The sequence below is a fragment of the Phasianus colchicus genome, chromosome 3 (genome assembly GCF_987193195.1).
Source record: "Phasianus colchicus chromosome 3, bPhaCol1.hap1.1, whole genome shotgun sequence".
NCBI classification, from domain to species: domain Eukaryota; kingdom Metazoa; phylum Chordata; class Aves; order Galliformes; family Phasianidae; genus Phasianus; species Phasianus colchicus.
In genome coordinates, this window is record NC_143438.1 from 89,775,313 (window position 1) to 89,795,344 (window position 20,032).

At 39.4% G+C, this 20,032-nt stretch overlaps 1 protein-coding gene across 2 annotated transcripts in view; it reads right to left on the reverse strand.

Annotated features, from left to right (window-relative positions):
- COL22A1 (collagen type XXII alpha 1 chain) overlaps window positions 1-20,032 on the reverse strand; it is a 224,729-nt gene that overhangs the window by 87,821 nt on the left and 116,876 nt on the right. For both annotated transcript variants that reach the window (XM_090138032.1, XM_090138033.1), the window contains exons 13-21: window positions 19,012-19,065; window positions 17,377-17,430; window positions 16,373-16,426; window positions 10,902-10,955; window positions 8,785-8,829; window positions 4,694-4,747; window positions 2,645-2,698; window positions 1,249-1,284; window positions 221-250 (exon numbers count right to left, since the gene is read on the reverse strand). In XM_090138032.1, coding sequence (XP_089994158.1) covers window positions 221-250; window positions 1,249-1,284; window positions 2,645-2,698; window positions 4,694-4,747; window positions 8,785-8,829; window positions 10,902-10,955; window positions 16,373-16,426; window positions 17,377-17,430; window positions 19,012-19,065 — 435 coding nt within the window. The remainder of the gene's footprint in view (window positions 1-220; window positions 251-1,248; window positions 1,285-2,644; window positions 2,699-4,693; window positions 4,748-8,784; window positions 8,830-10,901; window positions 10,956-16,372; window positions 16,427-17,376; window positions 17,431-19,011; window positions 19,066-20,032) is intronic.

Sequence of the window (20,032 nt, forward strand, 5' to 3'; positions counted from 1 at the left end):
CTCATGTCAGATTCACTGCACTTCAGAAGGACATTATCCTTTTCCCTCTTGTTTAAGTTTATAGTCCCCACTATATGTTAACTTGTTTCTTGATTCTCTGACAATGCTTCTATCCACGTTAATTTTGAAATGCCATTTTAAAGCAAAATCTAATCCAACAGGCAGTGGAAGCACATGAAACACCTTTGCAATGGATGCACAGATATCAAATCTCTCTTACTTGCTCTCCTTTCAGGCCTTCAATAGGTACCTGTAATAAAAATGTAGAGTCATCAAGGGGAAAACTGAAAAAGACAACAAAGAGGTGCTGGAGTATGATGGTCCCACACAGTGTATTCTTCTCCCCCCATCATTCCCCCAGTGTGCATGCTGGAGGGATATATTCTATTCAAGCAAATCAGGGTTTGCTCACTCAGCTGCCTGTGACAGGGTTTGTATGGCTGTATAAGCAGTAAGATAATTCATTATCTCATCAATATAAATTAGTTAGCAAGCACTCCTCAGTGCAACCAAACTGGCTGTGACTGACAGCTGTCAGTCCTCTCAGTTCTTCATTAGCACAATTTTATATTCAGTGTTATTGGTCTCAGTGGCTGCTTTATTGCTTTCCACCAATAGACCTAAAGGACTATTTCCTTATTTTAATCCATTTTTTGGAAAGCAAAATGGATATACTCCAAAAGCTTTGTTACCATTCCCTGCAGAAATCAGTCTTAAACCTCTCCTATGCATACTTTTCTGTGCATTTTCTTTCTCCATACACTCGGAAATGAACTCTAGACATCTTGTGCCCCTGCTAATGATACTTTTGGTTTCACTGAAGGCATCATTGAAAAGAAAGGGATGCTTAAAAACATGTAAAGCTTGTGCCACAGCAAAGATCAGCCTCTCTTTATGTTCTCAGACTGCTCTTTTACCACTTTTGTCAGCATGGCTCAGTGATTGTCCTGAAAAACTCACAGTCATGTCACAGCATTGCTTTATCAGATGTACCTGAGGTGATGCTTTCTTTTCAAGTCCTCATCTTCACACTTCAGAATCTCCCAAAAGTATTGGCAGCACATCTCCTTATTTGAACTTATCATGGTCCTTCTTCAGAAATCTTAACTGGCATAAATTTCACTTTTTTTGAAATCCATTTAAGAATACTGCATTTAAGAGAGCCTTCAAATTCCCATTTTCCATCTTCTATTTTCACACAATAAAGCTTATAATATTTGATGAAGATAATAAAAACAAAAATCTTACTGAAGAGCCTGGCAATCCGGGGAGACCTGGTTCACCCTGAAAGAAAGGACAAAAATGAAAAAGAAAAAAAAGTAAGGTAAGACAAAGTACAACATAACACAAAATGTAACACAGAACAAAAGCAGACCTCTCAGCTTTTTCCAATTTCTGTACCATCCCAGAGTTGATAGATACAAATATGCAACCCATTTAACTTGTTTCTTCACTCTGCATATGAATACAAGCAGAAACTGATTGTCTTCTGTTACTATAATGATATACACCAATTTCACTGATACTGTCTTAAAATGGTGCCGTTTTCCTTAAGTCATTTTTACAGTGCAGAATGACGTTATAAGTATTTGCAGGACACTGAGATGCTACATCCACTCTGAATGATTTACTGCCACCCAGGCTATCAGTTTGTTCCAGCAGTTCGTCTCCAGCAGATCCCACTCTTTATCATGCTTTAAGACTCCAGCATCTCCTTTACTTTAGGTACAGTCCAATGCAAAAATGATCATTTATCTTCCTTTCACACTCTATTTCTTCATTATTTATGTAAGTCTGTTTGACCCAACATGCCATTCATTTTCTTTCCTCTTAAGACATGTTTAATTACTATTGGTTATTTATTCTAAAGAAGGTCCACAGTATGTCAGAAGGACTGAAGAGACATACATCATCTACAATGAAAACGGAACAAGGAGCTAAACATTTTCTGGAAGAGCCAGATGCAGCCACAACAGAGATAAGGATGAAGACTTATGAATCAAGATTATGAAGTTCTTTACTTCACTCATGCTGGAGCACAAAGATCTTCCTATCTCTTGTTAACTCCATAGAATCAGAGAATCACAGAATTGCTCAGTTGGAGAAGACCTTCAAGATCATCAAGTCCAACCACAACCTATGGATAAGAGCTCCTTCTGAAACCTCACTTAGATCTTCTGAATATGAACCAGAAAGTAATTAGATTCATTTTAATGTCTGTATTCTTGGGTAAGGCTCACTACTTGGATGAGGAAAGGAGAAATAAAACACAGAGCTAGGCATATCTTCCTATTTATGATAAACGGGGGATATCAAAAACATGTCAGCATGAGCAAGAAGGAAAAGATAAGGTTGTCCTGGAAACTTTAGTAACCCTGCAAAATAATGAAGTGCTTTTACTCCCACAAAGAAGGTTAAGCCTTGAGCAGCAGAGCTATAACCAGACCTGTTTACCCCTCACGTACATCTGTGTCTGTCTGAACCAATATCAGAAAAGTTACACATTTATATCTATACAAGTTTCACTCATACACAAATGAAAGAAGTACTAAGCCAACAGTCCTGATATTTCCAGCACTGGGGCTCACGGAGGAAGTAATAAATGTGTCTTTAAACCCTTCTCATGTATGCCATCCCAACTCACCTTTTCTCCTTTGGGCCCACTGCCACCTGGCGGGCCTGGGCTGCCAGCAGGACCCTGTGAATAGGAAAAAAACAAACAAACAAACAAACAAAAAACTGTTTTACATACACCAGGCCATCAATAGCAATTTCCCTTAAAGTACTGGAGAAACAGAAGGCTGCAGGTTTGGATGTTAACACTACAATCAGCTATGTCCAACTGCACAGTAGTATAAGCTAATGCACACAAGACTGCTTTGTCTCTACTACATAGACAAGAAGGGGAATAAGGATGGAGATGCCACAGCAAGCACGATAACAGCCCTTCAATTCCAGCTGGTTGAAGAGGATTGCACATCAAGGAGTGTATCAGTATCAAACAGAAAATTTAGGATAAAGTGCAGGCATGAAGATTTGCCCACTGCTAAGTGCAAGACATGAATAAGGCAGGAAAGCTTCAGAATAATGCAACTTCTGTAATAGGCTGTCAGTTGGAGAAATTGTTCCTGAGAAGCAGTAAACATCAGCATCCACCTTTACATCCCTCAATTTCTTGCTTCATCCACATTTGTTGCAAGTGCAAACCAGTTTTGTAAACAACGCAATGGGCACAGTGAACATAGTTCATTGAGATTGCAGTGCCACATCTAGCACCAGGAAACATTTCTGTCTTATAAGGGTAGTGATAAACACTAACCAGAGAAATACTTCATAGTATAGGATAAAACATGGCTGAGGAACAGTGCAGAGAGAAAGAGATGATTAACGATCAAACCTCCCACAGAGAAACAGGAAAAAAAAAAGTAGCATGATAATCTCTATCTCGCAGAAAGGAAGGTGTAGTTCAACAAAGGCTAGGATTGTTTACGACACTATACCTTGTCACCTCTGAAAGGGAAACAAAATGACTTTCTAACCAACTCAAATTGAACATCTGATCTCCAAAGGAGCAAAAGCAAAGTAGTTAGGCAGCTTCTCAACTTCTGCAAATGAGAAAACATGCATTCAAATGACCCTTTCCAAAGAAGGGAGCAGTGACAGATAGTGACTAGAATGCAGATGTAGTAGGCTCAAGGGTGGCAACAATAGCTGCATGACTTCTGCCAAATCACATCCCATTTTAGTCTCTTCTTCCTACTCCATCCTCTGCTATTTAGACCAGAAGATCCTTAAGAATGTCTATCATTAGGTATAGCACACTGAGTTACGAAATCCATAAATCCCATCCTGTGGGATGTATGGATAATAGTTTTAGATACAGAGCATTATCTCTCTAATCAGCAGAAGTGTACTGATCTTATAGAATATCTTTCCAGTTTTATCTTGTTTTAAAAATGTAAATAGTTCCAAGATTTTATACTGAAATCAAACACATTAAATTCAGTTCTCCTCCTTTCAAGTTGTGGATGGAAAAAATCCACAACTTTATAAAAGTCAGGCTCAGCTACATTTTTATGAATGCTTCCTTAAGTCTTTAATGAAAATTCAGACAGACTTCTAACCTATTGTGTTCCAAGCACTGGCATTTTTAAATGCGTACTGTGTTATAACTTAAGTCTTAAAAAGAAAAGAAAAGAAAAGAAAAGAAAAGAAAAGAAAAGAAAAGAAAAGAAAAGAAAAGAAAAGAAAAGAAAAGAAAAGAAAAGAAAAGAAAAGAAAAGAAAAGAAAAGAAAAGAAAAGAAAAGAAAAGAAAAGAAAAGAAAAGAAAAGAAAAGAAAAGAAAAGAAAAGAAAAGAAAAGAAAAGAAAAGAAAAGAAAAGAAAAGAAAAGAAAAGAAAAGAAAAGAAAAGAAAAAGAGAAAATATAAGAAAAAAAAAAGGAAGAAAAAAGTAGAAAAAGAAGAAAACGTGTAAAAAAGGAAAATAAGGGAAAAAGAGAAAAAAGAAAAGGGAGGAAAAAATAAGAAGGAATATCAGAGTGTGCCAACACAGAGCCTTAGGATAAGGATTCCAAAAACTGCAGATGCAAGAGTCCTGCCGTAACTCACCAGTTGTCCAAGATAGCTCACAAATTTAAGGCAATTTGTACTCACTCCAAAGAAAAGCCTCCAGTTGAGGATTTACCACATACCTGTTTCCCTTCCACACCTGGCTTTCCTGGGAACCCGTCTAAACCTCGTTCTCCCTGGAGGAGGATGAGAAAGAACCATTATAACAAATCTATGATGTTTAGACTAGTGTTTTACAACAGCCATCCATGTTTTTCCTTTCAAGCATAAAGATACAAGAAGAGCAATTCATATAATCCCAAAAGAGAAAATTCCTGAAGAGTTGTTCTCCGCAAAGTTGCTAGGAGCATCCAGAAACAAGGAGGTGAGCCAAGTGTACTGATTTATAAACTTTTATCCTTTCTAATTTTGCTAAGTGTTGGCACTTGTCTGTCTAGAAAACTCAGCATCAAGTATCCGGGATGTGAATTTTGAGATGAGAAGTGGTTGTATGCCAGATCTCCACCTGGGCATCCATCCTCTGCCTGCTGAGCCAGATTCCAGTAAACCAGATAAATTGTACCAGGAGAATATCAATTTGGAACAGCTCTAACAAAAATAATGAAGTCACAATGCAGCAACAGGTCACTTTTACACAGATAAATGCTTTATTTTTCACCTCTGTTTTCTTTAACCTGAGGGATCAATTAATCTATTCTTACATGCTTTCTGAGACGTACAGTCCCTAAAGTCCACAGGCAATTTATTCCACTATTTTACTTTCAATACCTGTAGATATGTTTTTTACCCTATATCTAAACCTGACTTTTCTTGCTACTGTTTCAAACAAGTACTTCTTTCCTAAGCCCCCTGGACAGAAAGAACAGGCTGTTCCCTTCATCTTTACAATGGCCTTTTATGTATCAGAAGACTTACAAAACTTCCCCTTAGAACTTCAAACCCCAGACTAAACCACCTTAATACTTTCAACTTTTCTTAAAGGCCATATTTTTCAGATCTCTTATCAGTTTTGCTTCTCAGTTTGGGCATTATTCAATTTTCCCATGCCTTCACTGTAACTGGATGCCTGAAGCTGAGCTCAAGTGGGGCTATCTCTGAGAAGAAAGACTATTTCACAATTTGTAGACTACTCTTCTGTTTAAATCCCAAGATGACACTTGTTTTACCCAAACAACCTCTTGCAGGGCAGGACCTTAATCTTAATTCCCAATCTGCAGCAGTGTGCAATTAGGGGTTCTACACATATGTAGCATCCTCTACTTGCTCCTTCTCAATATCACCTTCAGCTTTGTGGTATTACATTTTAAGGACCATTTTGAATTCTGATCCTGACCTCTACTGTACCCCCACAGTCAAACTTAATACACACATTTCATATTCTATAAAGCAGGTCATCAAGAGAAATGATGACAAGAATCAGTGCCATGCTCTCATTAAACTTATTTTTCCCTAGAGATTGTAACCCTTTCCCAGGTAGCCACTTCAGTTTAAAACTCTTTGAATAGGGTCTTTCTCTTACTGCATAATTGCTCAAATCTCTGTAAACATAACACTTTTTGCCTCAATCCTGCACATGGTGCAGAATTCAAAGGATCAAATACATGCACACACTGCTAGTGCTAACATAAAAGTACATGTGAAAACAAACTATAGAAGCACAAGGAGTGACAGCAGAGTATTAACTTTACTTTTTTTTAATGTTTCTTTTTGGTGTTTTTTTTTTTACTTTTTGGAATTTTTAATTCTTATCAATATCCCACAGTAAATCCATCAGACCTTTATCATTATTTTCATTGGGTTTAATTTGAAGTCTGCCTTAATTCAGCATTCAGAAATGGATTTGCAAATCAATTGACTTATTTTCCCCCTTTAGATAATCAATCGGCCTTGTAACAAAAGGTTATTTCAAAAAGATGCACTCAGGGAGTGAAATTAGAGAGACCTCTACCCTACAAAAAGCAGCTGAAAAACCGCTGTAAGATATCCAGACCTACTTGATACTGGGGCAGTAGTTTCCAAGTTCATAAAAACATTTGCACTGCCTAACTGAACTGTGAGCATCCTGAATCTGTGACTTGCAGGAAACGACAATCTGGTGGGTTGCTGACAAAATGAGCACTCGATTCTCAGGAGAATGTTTTAGCATCAATACACTGCAGCAGTGAGTACTTCACACATGCTCATTCATCTGCCAAAACAGAAAAGAGTCAATATTCCTACTGCTAGTAACTGGGAAAGGCAAATGTATTATTTATACAAATGCAAACACTAGAGGTGTTTGAAAATGTTCTAAAGAACTGTGCATTCCAATGTTTCTTCAGAAAAAAATTGTTACTTTATATTACTTTTTTCTTTCTTTGAAAAAAGGCCATTTAGATAAAGAACATTTTTTTCTGAAAAGAAAAAAAATCTCCAAAAGATTTATTCTCAAATTTTCACTTCAAGACCTTACTTTGCTGAAAGAAATTGATACATCAGTATGCACTGATTTGTTGAAAATAGAATTCTACAGAAGTCCACAGTGAGCCCACTGGACACTAAAAGATGTGAGCTTTCACTTCCCTTATGGAGTGGGTCTCCTGAAGTGCAGATGTAACCAACAGTACTGGCTTTGGGAACCTCACTATAAAACCTCAGTATTTTCATTAGGGGTCATAGGATATAAGAACATGATGGCAAGATGGGATACTACTATGGGATGTTAGGTCTTTTATCATACTAGGCATACTAGGGTAGATGTGACACTGAGGGACATGGTTTAGAGGGCATGATGGGGATGGGTTGAGAGTTAGACTAGATAATCTTAGTGGTCTTTTTCAATTTTAATGATTCTGTATGATTCTATGAATAGACCAATACTCAGTGCATGGGTTAGCACTCCTGTGTGATACAATAAACACTCTTTTTCTCAGGCAGAGAAGAAACACAGGTTGCGTAGGTGTCAGTCTTCAAATTACAGACTGAAGAGCAGACAGGGAAATATTTGGCCCGCCACATCAACGCCCACTGTTTTTTGCAGCAATAGCAGCTGGTGAAAGTTAAAGTAATGGCAGTGGGTGCTCTGAGAAGAGCATTAGAGTCAGGAAAAAAATCAAAGCACGATTGCTGTAGCAGAGATCTGTCTACTTCAGGAAAAAGAATAGAAAAAAATACAGGAAAAGAAGAGAGAGAAAAAAAAGGATCACTATTTGTTCATGTCTTTGTAATGAAACAAAACCTAATTTATTTCTTTTGCACTTCAATCTTTTTCTAGTTTAATCGGTCATCAGCCCACACACAGCTCCAGCTTCCTCTCCCATCATAGTGATGTCAGAAAGATGGATTTCCTTCTGGGAGCCAAATATTCCAGCAGATTAGACAACCTTACCTCCAGAAAAGCAGCAGAGGAAGCTATGCACAACACACCAAGCCAGTCCTGCCTGGAGGAAAAGATGGACAACTTTGGCTGGGCTGAGAGCATGGTTGTGCCACGTGTCCCAGGAAAGGATCTGCCCAGCACCCATTTCTCCTGGCAGTGTCATATCTAAGAAACTTTGAGCACTAGCTGGCAGGTCTGCAGCAGAAGTGTGGGCATATCTGAGATCTCTCCAAACATGACAAGCAAACTGAAATAATGAAAGGCTGTGTGTCTGCCCGGCTCTTCTAAATGTACACTGTGGGTATAATGGGCACTTAGTTTCTTTCCTTAACCAATGTAGTTCAAATCCTAGAGAGTCCTATGCTGTGTAAAACCACTAGTCCCAGACAGAAGAGAACAGGAAATTGGAAGCAGCACTTGTTGGATGAATCTCTTAATAGAGAAACTACCTTGTACTCATTAAAAACTGAGCTTACAGTGATGAGAGAATACAGAAATGTAGAAGTTGTATAATTTCAGAAACTACAGTGAGACAGAGAAATGCTGGATGAAGACTTATTTTAGAGATCACACTGCACACAGTGTGGACACCCCACTAACTCTACTCAGCGACATCCTATTACCCGAATCTTCCTCTCTTTTCCTCTCTCCCCAGCTGTAAAAGATCTAAATGTGTGCTTAGTAGACAGCAAAGATCCGCAAACTCCTCCTGCACTCTCACAGGAGGCTGTTTGTGGACAGTACTAGAAGGTGCAGAGCAGTTAAGAAACTCTCCATCATCACCCTTCAGAGCTTCTGGCCTAAAGGACAAAGGTAAAGAGTAGTGTGGCTTTTCAAAGTATGCAGAAGGAATACCTTGTCTCCTCGTGTTCCCTTTTCTCCTCTTTCTCCTTGTAAACCCTAGAAATAAGAGGAAAAAGGGATTATACAACTCAATGCAAGAAAACACATAGTTCCTCCAATTAGTCCCCAAATCAACGGATGTCTGCACAGTCTATTCAAGTGACCCTCAAGGACATTTACTGTGTTACCAGTCCCCAGAGCTGTCCACAAGCATGGTTAAGAAGACTCACAGCAAGGATGACCTGTGGACCCTGTGTAATAATATGTTACTGCAACTCTGCAATTGTTCCCAGACACCTAATCCTCCTGCCAGCAGCAATGTGGAGGGACAGGGAACACATCACAGCTGCAGACGATCTGGAAACCATCCAGCACAGAGCATTTTTCATATTGCTCACAAACAGACAATACTGCTGGAAAAACCCATTGCATAAACAAGGAAGAATGCCCATTCCTGGTGGTTTTGGATGCAGTAGCTAGTCAGACAGCAGGCATCTCTGAGAATCGACAAATGCTAAATAATCCCTGTCCTGGAGACCAAAGTGTATTTGAGCACTGTGAAACCAATGCTGGAGTTCAACTGGATGGTGTAATTCATCTTCTCCCTGGTACATCAGAATCATCTGCTGGAGACTGGTTTGATGAATGACAGCAATGCTAACACTGGAGATCAACTCAATGGGCAGGAATGGATTTCACCCTCTCTTGGCACAGGAAGCACCATCTATTTTGTAGCAACTGTGCAATCAGCTAATGGCTACAGGCGGACAAATACGCTCAGTCAGTAGTGACCTTTCTAAAACTGCTGAAGCTTAAATCACTTATTATAATATATTTATTTTTAAACTTTACACTACACTGAAGACTTAACTCCAAACTAATGAGAACTATCTGTCTGGAATTATTTGTTCCATAGGGTAACTTACCTAACTATTATGATATTCAGATTTCATGCTATGCTTGACTGTGAGCAAACTGCTCAGCCCTGTCTATCTCTAATGACCTGAAATGAGCATGCACTGCTTCCATACCGCAAAGCAATAACCATACTAGTTCCAAAAAACAGATGAGGTGAGGTTTTAAACATGGCTCTTTTAACGCAGCAATAACCATGAGGCCCTCATATACATTGTGTGGATGATTGCAGCCTTCTTGCTTCCCAACAACTCAAGCCAAATGTTAGTCTGATGATGGACATGAACACAGCCTTTGGTGACAGTGCACTACATGTAGATGCTTCGCTTCTCATACATGAAGGAAAGTCAAGGAGCAGGAGTGAATATTCTCAGATCTTTGTCCATTTATCTCATTCATGCTTCAAAAATCTGCAGCATGGGCAGGTAATGAGGTAATGCCACCACTGTATTCATGTCATTTTCTTCAGGCTAAACAGAGTTCAGCTCTATAAGGAAACTGCATGCACCTGTGCAAAGACAAAAGTGCCCATGCCATTCTGAATGTGCTGGGCCTCTTTGTAGTGAGTTTTGAAGAAAGACCTTGGCTGGTACAGGGAAATCTTCCAGTGTATGAACATGTCTGGTATGCCATTAAAGCACACTGATGTATAGCCAGGTTATTAAAAACCAAAAAATCCAATCAGTCTTTGCAACACCTGCTTTAAGGCTGCCTGTGTAATTAGAAAGGTGAGACCACAAGATGGAGACAACATGATTTATTTTGGTATTGCTGTCCACTCATTCAAGGCAAGTTTGTCCCATGAGCCCAAAGTGCTGCTTACTGACAGTTTTGAAAATATCATTGGAAATTTGCTGACAGTTCGTGTTTTTGTTTGGTGTTTTGATGAAGTTTTCAAGCACCATATAAACGGTGCATCAACACAGACCAAAGCAATTGCATTACAGTGGGAGTATCACAAAATTCCCAGCTGTTATCTTGGTAATCAAGTCATTATTACTGACAATTCTCTAGGTACAGCTTTCATTTAAAGAATTCAGCAGAAACTCAATGAAGTCAGGAAAGTGTTACAATTTGGGCACAGTACAGGTAAGAGGTCAGATATACAGTATGCAGGCTAATTAAAAAAAAAAAAAAAGAAAGTGGGCAGAACATACTGAAAAACTGGATAAAGTTTCTAGAGTATCAAAAACTTAATAATAGTCATAACTTACCGGTGCTCCTACGTAGCCTTTAATACCTGGGGGACCCTGTTTTCCCTCAGATCCCTGGCAAAGAATTGAGATAAAATAAAATAACAAACATTTTCACATAAAAGACTAAGGAAAAAAACACTTATTCAGAAATGTAACATACTTCTTGATTTATAGAAATCTGTTGAGACTTCCTGACTGTCTCAGCACTAATATACAGAGTAGCACTTGACTTTTCATCTACTTACCCCAAGTGGCACCCCAGTGTTTTCTGCTGTCCCTCTTGCTCAGGCAATAGCAAATTTTACTCTTCTGTTTTCAGTATTGCCCTACAAAGGCAAACTACCACATGAAGGTTCCTCTAGAGGTCATTTCAGAGGTGAAACACTTACTAAAGTGGGTGGTGAGGTGGGACCCATCAAAAGCGAAAGACATTTTATGGAGAGACCTGGCAGGCAGAAAGAGCAGGCAAGCAACAACTACATGACTACATTAACAAGACAAGGGCAAAGTTCTGCACCTGCAATGACATAACAAAAGAGCCCTGTACAGGCTAGGATCTTTGTTACTGAAAGGGACCGTGGTGTCCTGGTAGACAACAAACTGAACATGAGTCAGCTGCATCAGTGAAGGCAAACCATATCCCGTTTGACAAAACCTGCAGTACTGTGTCCAGTTCTACTCCCAGCAATTCATAAAAGATTCAGAAATGGTCCAAAGGAAGAGAAACAAAGACATGATCAAAGGTCTGGAGAACGTGGCCCATGAGGAAAGACTGAAGAAGTCTTGTAACCATGGAAGGCTCAGAGGTACTTCATCATCCTATTCCAATATTTAAAGGATGGCTGCAAAGAGTACCAGAGGCTCTTTTTTCAGAAGGAGACATATGGAGAAGACGAAAAGGGGAAACTGTACTAGGTACAACAAAAAAAGTTTTATCTTGATGTAAGAGAGAGGTTTTTTTTGCAGTGAGAACAATGAGTCACTAGAGCAGTCTCCCGAGGAATATGGTAGGATCTCCATCAGGGAGGTTTTTAATCATGACTGGACAGGGCGCTAGATAGTATAATTAGGTTCCTTCTTCTCACAAAAGGTTGGATCTTATGATCACTCAAGGTCCATTCCATTCTAGGCTGTTCTATGATTCTATATTCCCAAAGGCCAAAATAGACCACATCTTCACTGTAAATGAGAGAAATGCAAGAGAATCAGAGGTGTTTCAAAAGTTCTTCAGCTGGTTATGCACTGATTTTCTTCCTTGAGATGGTAAAATTAAATAGAAAGCACTCTTACTGATTGCTTTGATGTGCCTTTCAACACCTGTTAATAGTCTGGATCCCCAGATGAATAGGATTGGCCCTCAGAACAACCTGGTGGTGAAAGCCTTGGCCTGACAAGGTAGCCAGGAGAGATGGGTAGGCTTCTTACATCATCTTTCTGGCCAATTATCTTGTTTCTTATTTGACCTCCCTTCTTTTTAGCTGTCCCATCTGTTTAACTCTAGCACTGGATTGCTGCACTGCACAGGGCTTTGAAATAGATCAGGATTGCATTTTAAAATTATTTCTTCATTTCTTATTGATGGATGTTTCTTATTAAAATATATAAATTAAAAAAAAAAAAAAAAAAAAAAAGATTTAAAAATACAATCCTTGTCTTCAATGAACTGTTAGCAGAAATGGGGCTTTTTTGTCCCAACACAAGTGTTCTGGAGGCTGTTCATGCTGCACCACTGTTCACAATTTGCCTTAGTCCAAACGACGATTTCATTTGCAACAGTTGTTAAGCACAGACCTGGCAGGCTGGATGAACTGTAGTGGGCAAGCTTCTCACAACTGTTTTAAGCAAAGCATTGCCAAAACTGTCCCCTTCTTTTGCCACAGAGGACTTTGTTCTTTAAAACAGAGGAAACCGTGCCCTGAAGCTTGTGAGCAGCTCATCAGCCCAGTTTTAAAAGAATTGAACCCGTGTTCAGTATGGAAGCCAACCATGCCACAGAGTCATGGGGAGATTCACAAACAAGTTAACAAGAGTTGAGTATATGCACAAGCAAAGTTGGCTCTGGGACCTCTACATCATCAGGCACCTGAGGACCTCTGCAGTGTCAGCTGTGGAAGTTCTCTAAGAGCAGAGAGAGAGCAGGCACGCGCTTAATCTGTCTTCAAAGTGCAGAAAAATAATACTATCAAATTTCAGGTAAAACCTCTCGAGAAACAAAAGCCTGCTATTAGTTGTCCAGATTATCAACATCCAACTGAGACTGTTACATAAATCATGGTTATAACAGGCAGCAAAAGTTACAGATAGAGAAAGTGGATTTGTCTGGGTGGGAAGACTTGCTGATCCCACTCAAGGCCTGTGCTGAGATCATGTCTGGTAAACCAGAGAAGTGTGAGACCTCCGACAGCTGAAGTGAACAAGAATGAGGAAATTTGTCAAAATGAAAGCCTTACCTAATACTTTAAACTTCAAATACTTATTTTTTCTTCTCCATCTGTTTTTCTATTAAGTGCAGATATCTGTCAGTTCAGATAGCAATGCTATGTCTGTGTCAGTTCTACAGCAATGACAGCCATGAGAAAATCTCTTTAACTATTTATTAAAGATGAAGGGGGGAAAAAAAAAAAAAGGAGGAAAAGATTCAGTATTTGCTGCAGGATTGGAAAAGCTAAAAGGTCGTCTCAACAATTCAAGATTTGTTTAACTGCTATAGTGAAGCACATATAGCGTGCCATATAGTGAAGGGGTTGTACTGTACTCGTATTACTTTGAACCCACTCAGTATCTTTCCGGCTCCCATGTATTAATGAGAGAGGCTTCTCCACTGAACAGTGGATATTTCTTTCCATCCCAGTCTACCACAGCACCTTCTATAACCACACTCTGACCCTGATCAGCACAAGGCAAGTGCTGAGAGCTCTTCTTTGTTTCCACCCAATTGCAGCCAGCAAGATCAAATACCCATCTTGGTGAGCACTGAAGTTTACCCAGATAGTTTGGAGAGTGAAGAAAATCATTTTTATGATGAAGACACTGAGCCAGAAACAATCTACCTTGAAGACTTCATTGAGCAGCAAAAGCTGTAAAGCCAGAGATGACTTATCAAGGGCATTTCATTCCTGTAATCCATATGTGTACCCTAATCATCCATTTAGGGTACCTCTGGGGATTGAAGTCCTATTACCAGAAGTCTGCAGGACTCCCTTCTGTGCTATTGGAAATTTCATCACATAATTAATGAGGTCTGTAAAACCTGCACTTCCTTAAAAGAAATTGCTGGCAATTCCTATTGAGGCAAAAGATTGGAAATCATTCAGCCAAGCAGATAAACAGGGTGCTCAACCTCCTAGGGTGCATGTAAAGTTTCTGAGCACTGCTGCACTTGATCGCCTTAGTGGAAATGAAGATGATTGAGTTGGGAAGGAGCACATCCCAAATGACCACAGAAACTGCAAGGTAGCCCTCGATGGAGCCTTGGGGAGAGCATGAACCCTGTATTGATGCTGATGATTTAAAATTAAAATAAGTGATCAGGCAAAAAGTAATCATTACAACAGCAATTGGAGATATGAACTTTCCTAATGCTAACTCCACCCATCTCTAGACAATCCATTCCACACGAGCAAGGAAGCTGGGCTTTACAAAGGAGCATTGATTCATATTTTAGATTTTAAGGCCCTGTCAGCAAAACCTGGATTGTTTCTTAAAATAGCTCAGGCCAGGATCCAGCTCAAGGGCACCACATATAGTCAGTGCATCCATTAAAATAAGTAAAAGTCACTATGAAAGCACACAGTCATTTTATATTTAGCCATTGTACCTTAGAGGCTGGGGATAGCCAAGCTCACCTCTTCCCTGGGAGCACTTGGCAGTGTCTAACCAAACTGTGTTTAGGTTCAGCCCTATCAACACCTATCCTGCCCAGTCCATAATACTGAAGTTATTCTCAGCATTGTCTCATTATTTCGCCTGACAATCCTTGTGGGAAATATGAAGCTTTTTCCAGAATCAAGCCCTTATGGACGTATAGGTAATAGCCTCAATTTAGCTTGATTTTAAAAGCTTTGAGAAGCAAGAGTGAGGAACTCCACAACACAAGGAAACAGGGCACTATATAGCCTACTGGCTTTTAATTCCACTGTGGGAAAATATGCAGGGCACAGAGAAAACACATATTTGTTTATTATATAAAAGACGATATGCAGCTGATAGTCATTTCTGGGTGATGAATCCCATCATTTCATCTACTTCCTAATTCCACTGAAGGGCAAAACAACATCCAGAGTCCCTTCACACACAGCTCAGCACAGCCTGGCTTTACAGATGTCATTTATCCCCTGCTGAACATTCTGCCATGCCACTTCCACTATCAAACCCTTCGTGTTGCTGATGGCAATACAGTTCCTGCAGAGAACCATGGGATTGCTGCCAAGTATTTCCACTAGTCCACAAATACACCATTACTTCTGATACACTCCTAATGAGACTTAAAGAAATGATGAACGTTTCCCTCAATGAAAATTAGACATTTTGGAGAAGGAGCCTGTCTGTACATGAGACACCCAAAAGGATGACATCTAGAATGGTATTCAGGCATTTAACTCGTACTTGAGAACAAAGCTAAAAGTGAAATCAACAGGAGGTTTAGTTAAACCAGATAGCTCTTCCAGAAAGATGTGACACTCAAATACCTTTGCATGTATGGGAGCAGAACTGGATCAAGGAAGTCTGAACAACCAATCCATTATCCTTGCCTTGCCTTTCATAGGCTGAACTGAGCTTGCTGTGCATAATGTCCCTGAGAAAAACACTCATCAATGTAATGAGCCACCTTCTTTTTGTTTTAGGAAGACAGATGAAAGTAGCTGTTGGTGAGTTATCCTCTCACTAACCAGGGAGGCAAGGAGAGCTGAGATTTTGGAAAGAGGACAAAGCATTGCTCATGCGAAGGGCTTCAAAGCTTAGGCACTTTTCTGATGGTAAGCCAAGCCTCACCGAATGCTCATTCAGAAGCACATTGTTTGATGCAGTAATATGATGGATGGCTCAAGTTCTGTGACATTTTGCCACTGTCTACTGGTGCAAAGTGAAACTCCCATAACAGACAGAAATGTAATTATCCGGGCTAGGATCTACTATGATTTTATTTTTTCCAGTTGCAGACTAGTGACAATAATTCTCACCTGAATCTTTGCCAAAGTTGAGAACATTTATTGAAAACATGAAGCAAGGTTTGTGCCCCAAAAATGTGCTCTCTTCAAATTCTCCAGCTATACTGTTGATCAAATAAAAGGTATTCTCTTTATATGCCATACCTAGTTTCTGGTATGCTATCAGATGTCTTGATAGGAACGAGCATTTTGAGCTTCTGCATTCACCAATGAAAACAAAGGAGTCACAAAGAAAAGAACAGTTACCCAAACAATCCACATCTATAAAAAGTCAGTGTAAAAGATATACTTATCCATTTAAAAAAGAAGTGGCAAGCTTACCTTTGGACCTGCTGGCCCAGGCAGTCCAAATGCTCCTGGTTGTCCTGGTTCACCCTGTAAATAACAGCAATAGCAGCGGTAAATGCTGATCTTTTATCTTCTGGGGCTCATATAACTCAAAACATCATTATTTACAGCTTCAGGAATGGAAACTGGATCTATAGTGCTGAGTACCATTATGCAGAGATTTGAAAGTCTACTTTCTGCTTTCTTTGCAAAAAAAAAAAAAAAAAAAAAAGCTGGAAGAAAGGAAGAAACAAACTGAAAACTGAAGTAGCTATTCATGCATTTTTCAAACCCAACCTCTTAAATAGCAAGAAATGGGTTCTGTAAGTAGTAAACAGCTTACAGCAACTACAATCTGCAATTGCTGAGTCTCTGGAGATAACATAGTACATTTGATGGATGCAATAAATAGATCCTATAAGAAATTCTTTAAATCCACATATGTCGCTGTCTGATCACGGATTGTACCAGGCAGGAAGTTTGCATCTATTCAGGAAGCAATACAAGAAAATTATCACGCACCTGTCCAAGTGAGACAAGTGTCCAGTGTTGCACAAAGCAGAAACAGGATGTAAATGACAGAAAAACGAGACCTTTTCTGATATGTATCACTACTTTTGTGCATTTCTGCCCTTCCAATGAGTTCTTTCCCCAAGTTCATTCAATCACCACCAAATGGCTGCCACAAGAGGACAGCAAATAAGATTTTAAAGGCCTTTCCCCAATGATATCTAAGGTAAAAAGCTGCCACCCTCCTTGACCAGCTTAATGAACAGCAACAGAGCTGACCCTGGGCTCTCTCAGGATGGCTAATCCACAAGACACTCTCCGTTACTACTAGTGACTGGTGAGGCTATTAACCTCCTGCCATTTGTTTCTGCTGCTCCTAAAATTGTCATACAAATCCCCGAGACATGTTCCACTCAATACAGATTGATTTCCACTGCCTGGCTTTCACTGAAAGGCAAGGATTACACAGGAGGAATGAAAAGGCTTACGGTTTCTCCTTTTGCTCCATCCTTCCCCGGGGTGCCAGGCAAGCCAAGGGACCCCTGTAACAACAACAGAGCTGTCATCAGCACAGTATTAACAACAGTTGCAAGCGCAAGGACATAAGCAAGACAAGAATAAGGAATGAGAAGAAACATTTCAATGCAAACATTTATTATTTACAACGTCTGGAGGAACTGCTGCTAACATTAACACGCTACGGCCAATTGATGAGCTGTTAATGAAGAACAAGACACTCTTGGCCACTTATCTCACTTAAAAATAAATTAATATAAAGGCTATGCACCTGATGAGATACTGAAGTATTGAATCATTTTAATACCATCTCCTCTCAGCCTGTCCGGTCTTCCATTGTCACAAAAATCTGCTGTTTTTATAACTAAGTACTAATTTATTATTATTATTATTATTATTATTTATTGTTGACTCCGTGCTTGTACAGCATCCACCTCAAAGCTCAGAAGCCTCTAGGCATAGCTGTAATGCACGGATGTAATGAGCCTAAAAGCAAACAGAGAAGCCTTGAAAAACTCAAGAGTCCTTAGGAACTACTTTACCTACAGGGAAGTGAGTCTCAGAGCTGGTAACATGCAAAACTGGAGGGGAAAAAAAATAGTAGCAGAAGAAACAGGCATTGCTTCTTAAATCTGTCTGCCCACCAGGCTGAATGGGACTAAGTATGTTGAGGCTGGCAGCAAACACAGGGGAAAGCCACGTTTTGCTATGTGCAGCTGGCAATTTAAAGAATAGATGGGAAGAGAATAGACACAGAACAGGCAAGCTAATGTACATGGTAAGGAATGGACCAAGTGTTTTTAATTCAGGGATCTTCAGCAGGTTTGTCATTTTTAAGGTGGATTATGTTAAAAAAGGATCAAATGAGAAACAGGCAATCAGCGAGTGCAGGGACACTGATTAAACAGAATGAGTATATTGTGCATTAATTGGAGTGGGCTCTTGACTTGCAGTCCTGAACGTTTGCTGTTTTATAAAAGGTGGAAAATGTCTAAATTTTTATAACCCCTCCTGAAAATGGCATTTAAGACATTTCTGACAAAAGTATCCAAAGTAAATACAAGCTGATTGAGCAAGCTCAGTCCTGGATAATATTGGGATTTTGGGGGGAGTTTTGGTGGTGGTTTTTTTTTTTTGTTATTGTTGTTTTGTTTTGTTTTTTTATGAGGCTGCCACAGTAGGCAGCAAAAGACCACCTCAGTCCAAAGGTTATTTGTGTTCAGAGAAAAAAAGAACATGATAATCTTTTGCCTTCCGTGTCTCATATTGAAGAAACTGGTATTTCAGTATGATAAAGCGTTTAGCTCTGAGCCGTCTTGTATTCTGTTTCAGTGTTTTAAAGACTTCAGACAAAGTTCCTGCCCTTGCAGTCTCCACACATTTTTCAGATGTGGCTGAGCATGGTTACTCATCAGGTTTAGATGTGAAAGGATACTTTACAGACAAACAGCACAGCAACAAATTCTTCTCTTTAGAGAACTTTGCTAATACAAAAACAAGAAAACACAGAGGTAAAAGAATAAGACTTCCAAGAGGGGAAACTTTCCTCAATAGCTTTATAAAGTTCTAAACCTTACACAGTGTCATAAATAAAGGCTTAGACTTACTTTTTCTCCTTTATCACCCTTCAGTCCAGGAAATCCGGGGGATCCTTCTTCACCCTAAGGCACCAACACAAAAGTTGTATGAAATTACATATGTATGTGTATTTACACAGCACAGTTACCTTTGGGGAGTTGATATCAACCTTTTCTTGCTGTACTGATGCTGTTCAGACACCTTTAACTTGGCCATATATGAATTATTTCAATTCCAGTTTTCCATCCAACTGTCCACCTCTGGCTGTTTTTTCTTTTCTCTATTTGTACATATCAGCCAAGAGGAGTCCTTTTTTCCAAGGACAAAATAAAAGGCATACCTTATTAAATAAAACTATTTCAAGCATAAAAACATTTCACTGAGAAACTCTCCTATTGCCACATTTCAGGGTACTGGGACTTGAAATTTTCCATGGCCAACCTACTGCTAGAGATACCTTATTTTTTCCAGTTTTAACTGCTCAGTATAGGCTGAAATGTATGCTTTGGAAATCACACCATTTAGATCTTTATCAATAGCTACTCCTCAAACTCATCAGCTAATGTCTTCAAAGACTCAGAGCACGTTTCAGTGCTCAGTGGATGGAGCAGGATTATGCCTTCTGTTGTGGATTACTTGGTCGTGATCCAGCAGCCTGCCTATATTTGTTCTGTACGTTCATGCTCCAGTTGATGGCACCTAGGATCCAGCATTGCTGGATTTTACAAGAGACACTATCATGTGTCCTTCAGTGGATTTTTACCAGCACCTCCACTATATGAAATGGTAGGTATCTGTGCATAGAACATTAAAGCAGCTAGTAAGACATAGCACAAAGCAAAGCTAATCCACAGAGATCTTCTCCCTGTCTACTTAGGTACCTAAGTAATGGCAGGAAAAATGCCATCAAAAGAACATTAAAACCAAGCACATGAATATATGCAGCAAAACTGTCATTTTCTATGTTACCTTTAAACACGTATGGACTGCCTACATATGCAGATAAACAGGCCAAATTCTGCCATTCTCAGCCTTATTTGTTATTTTTTT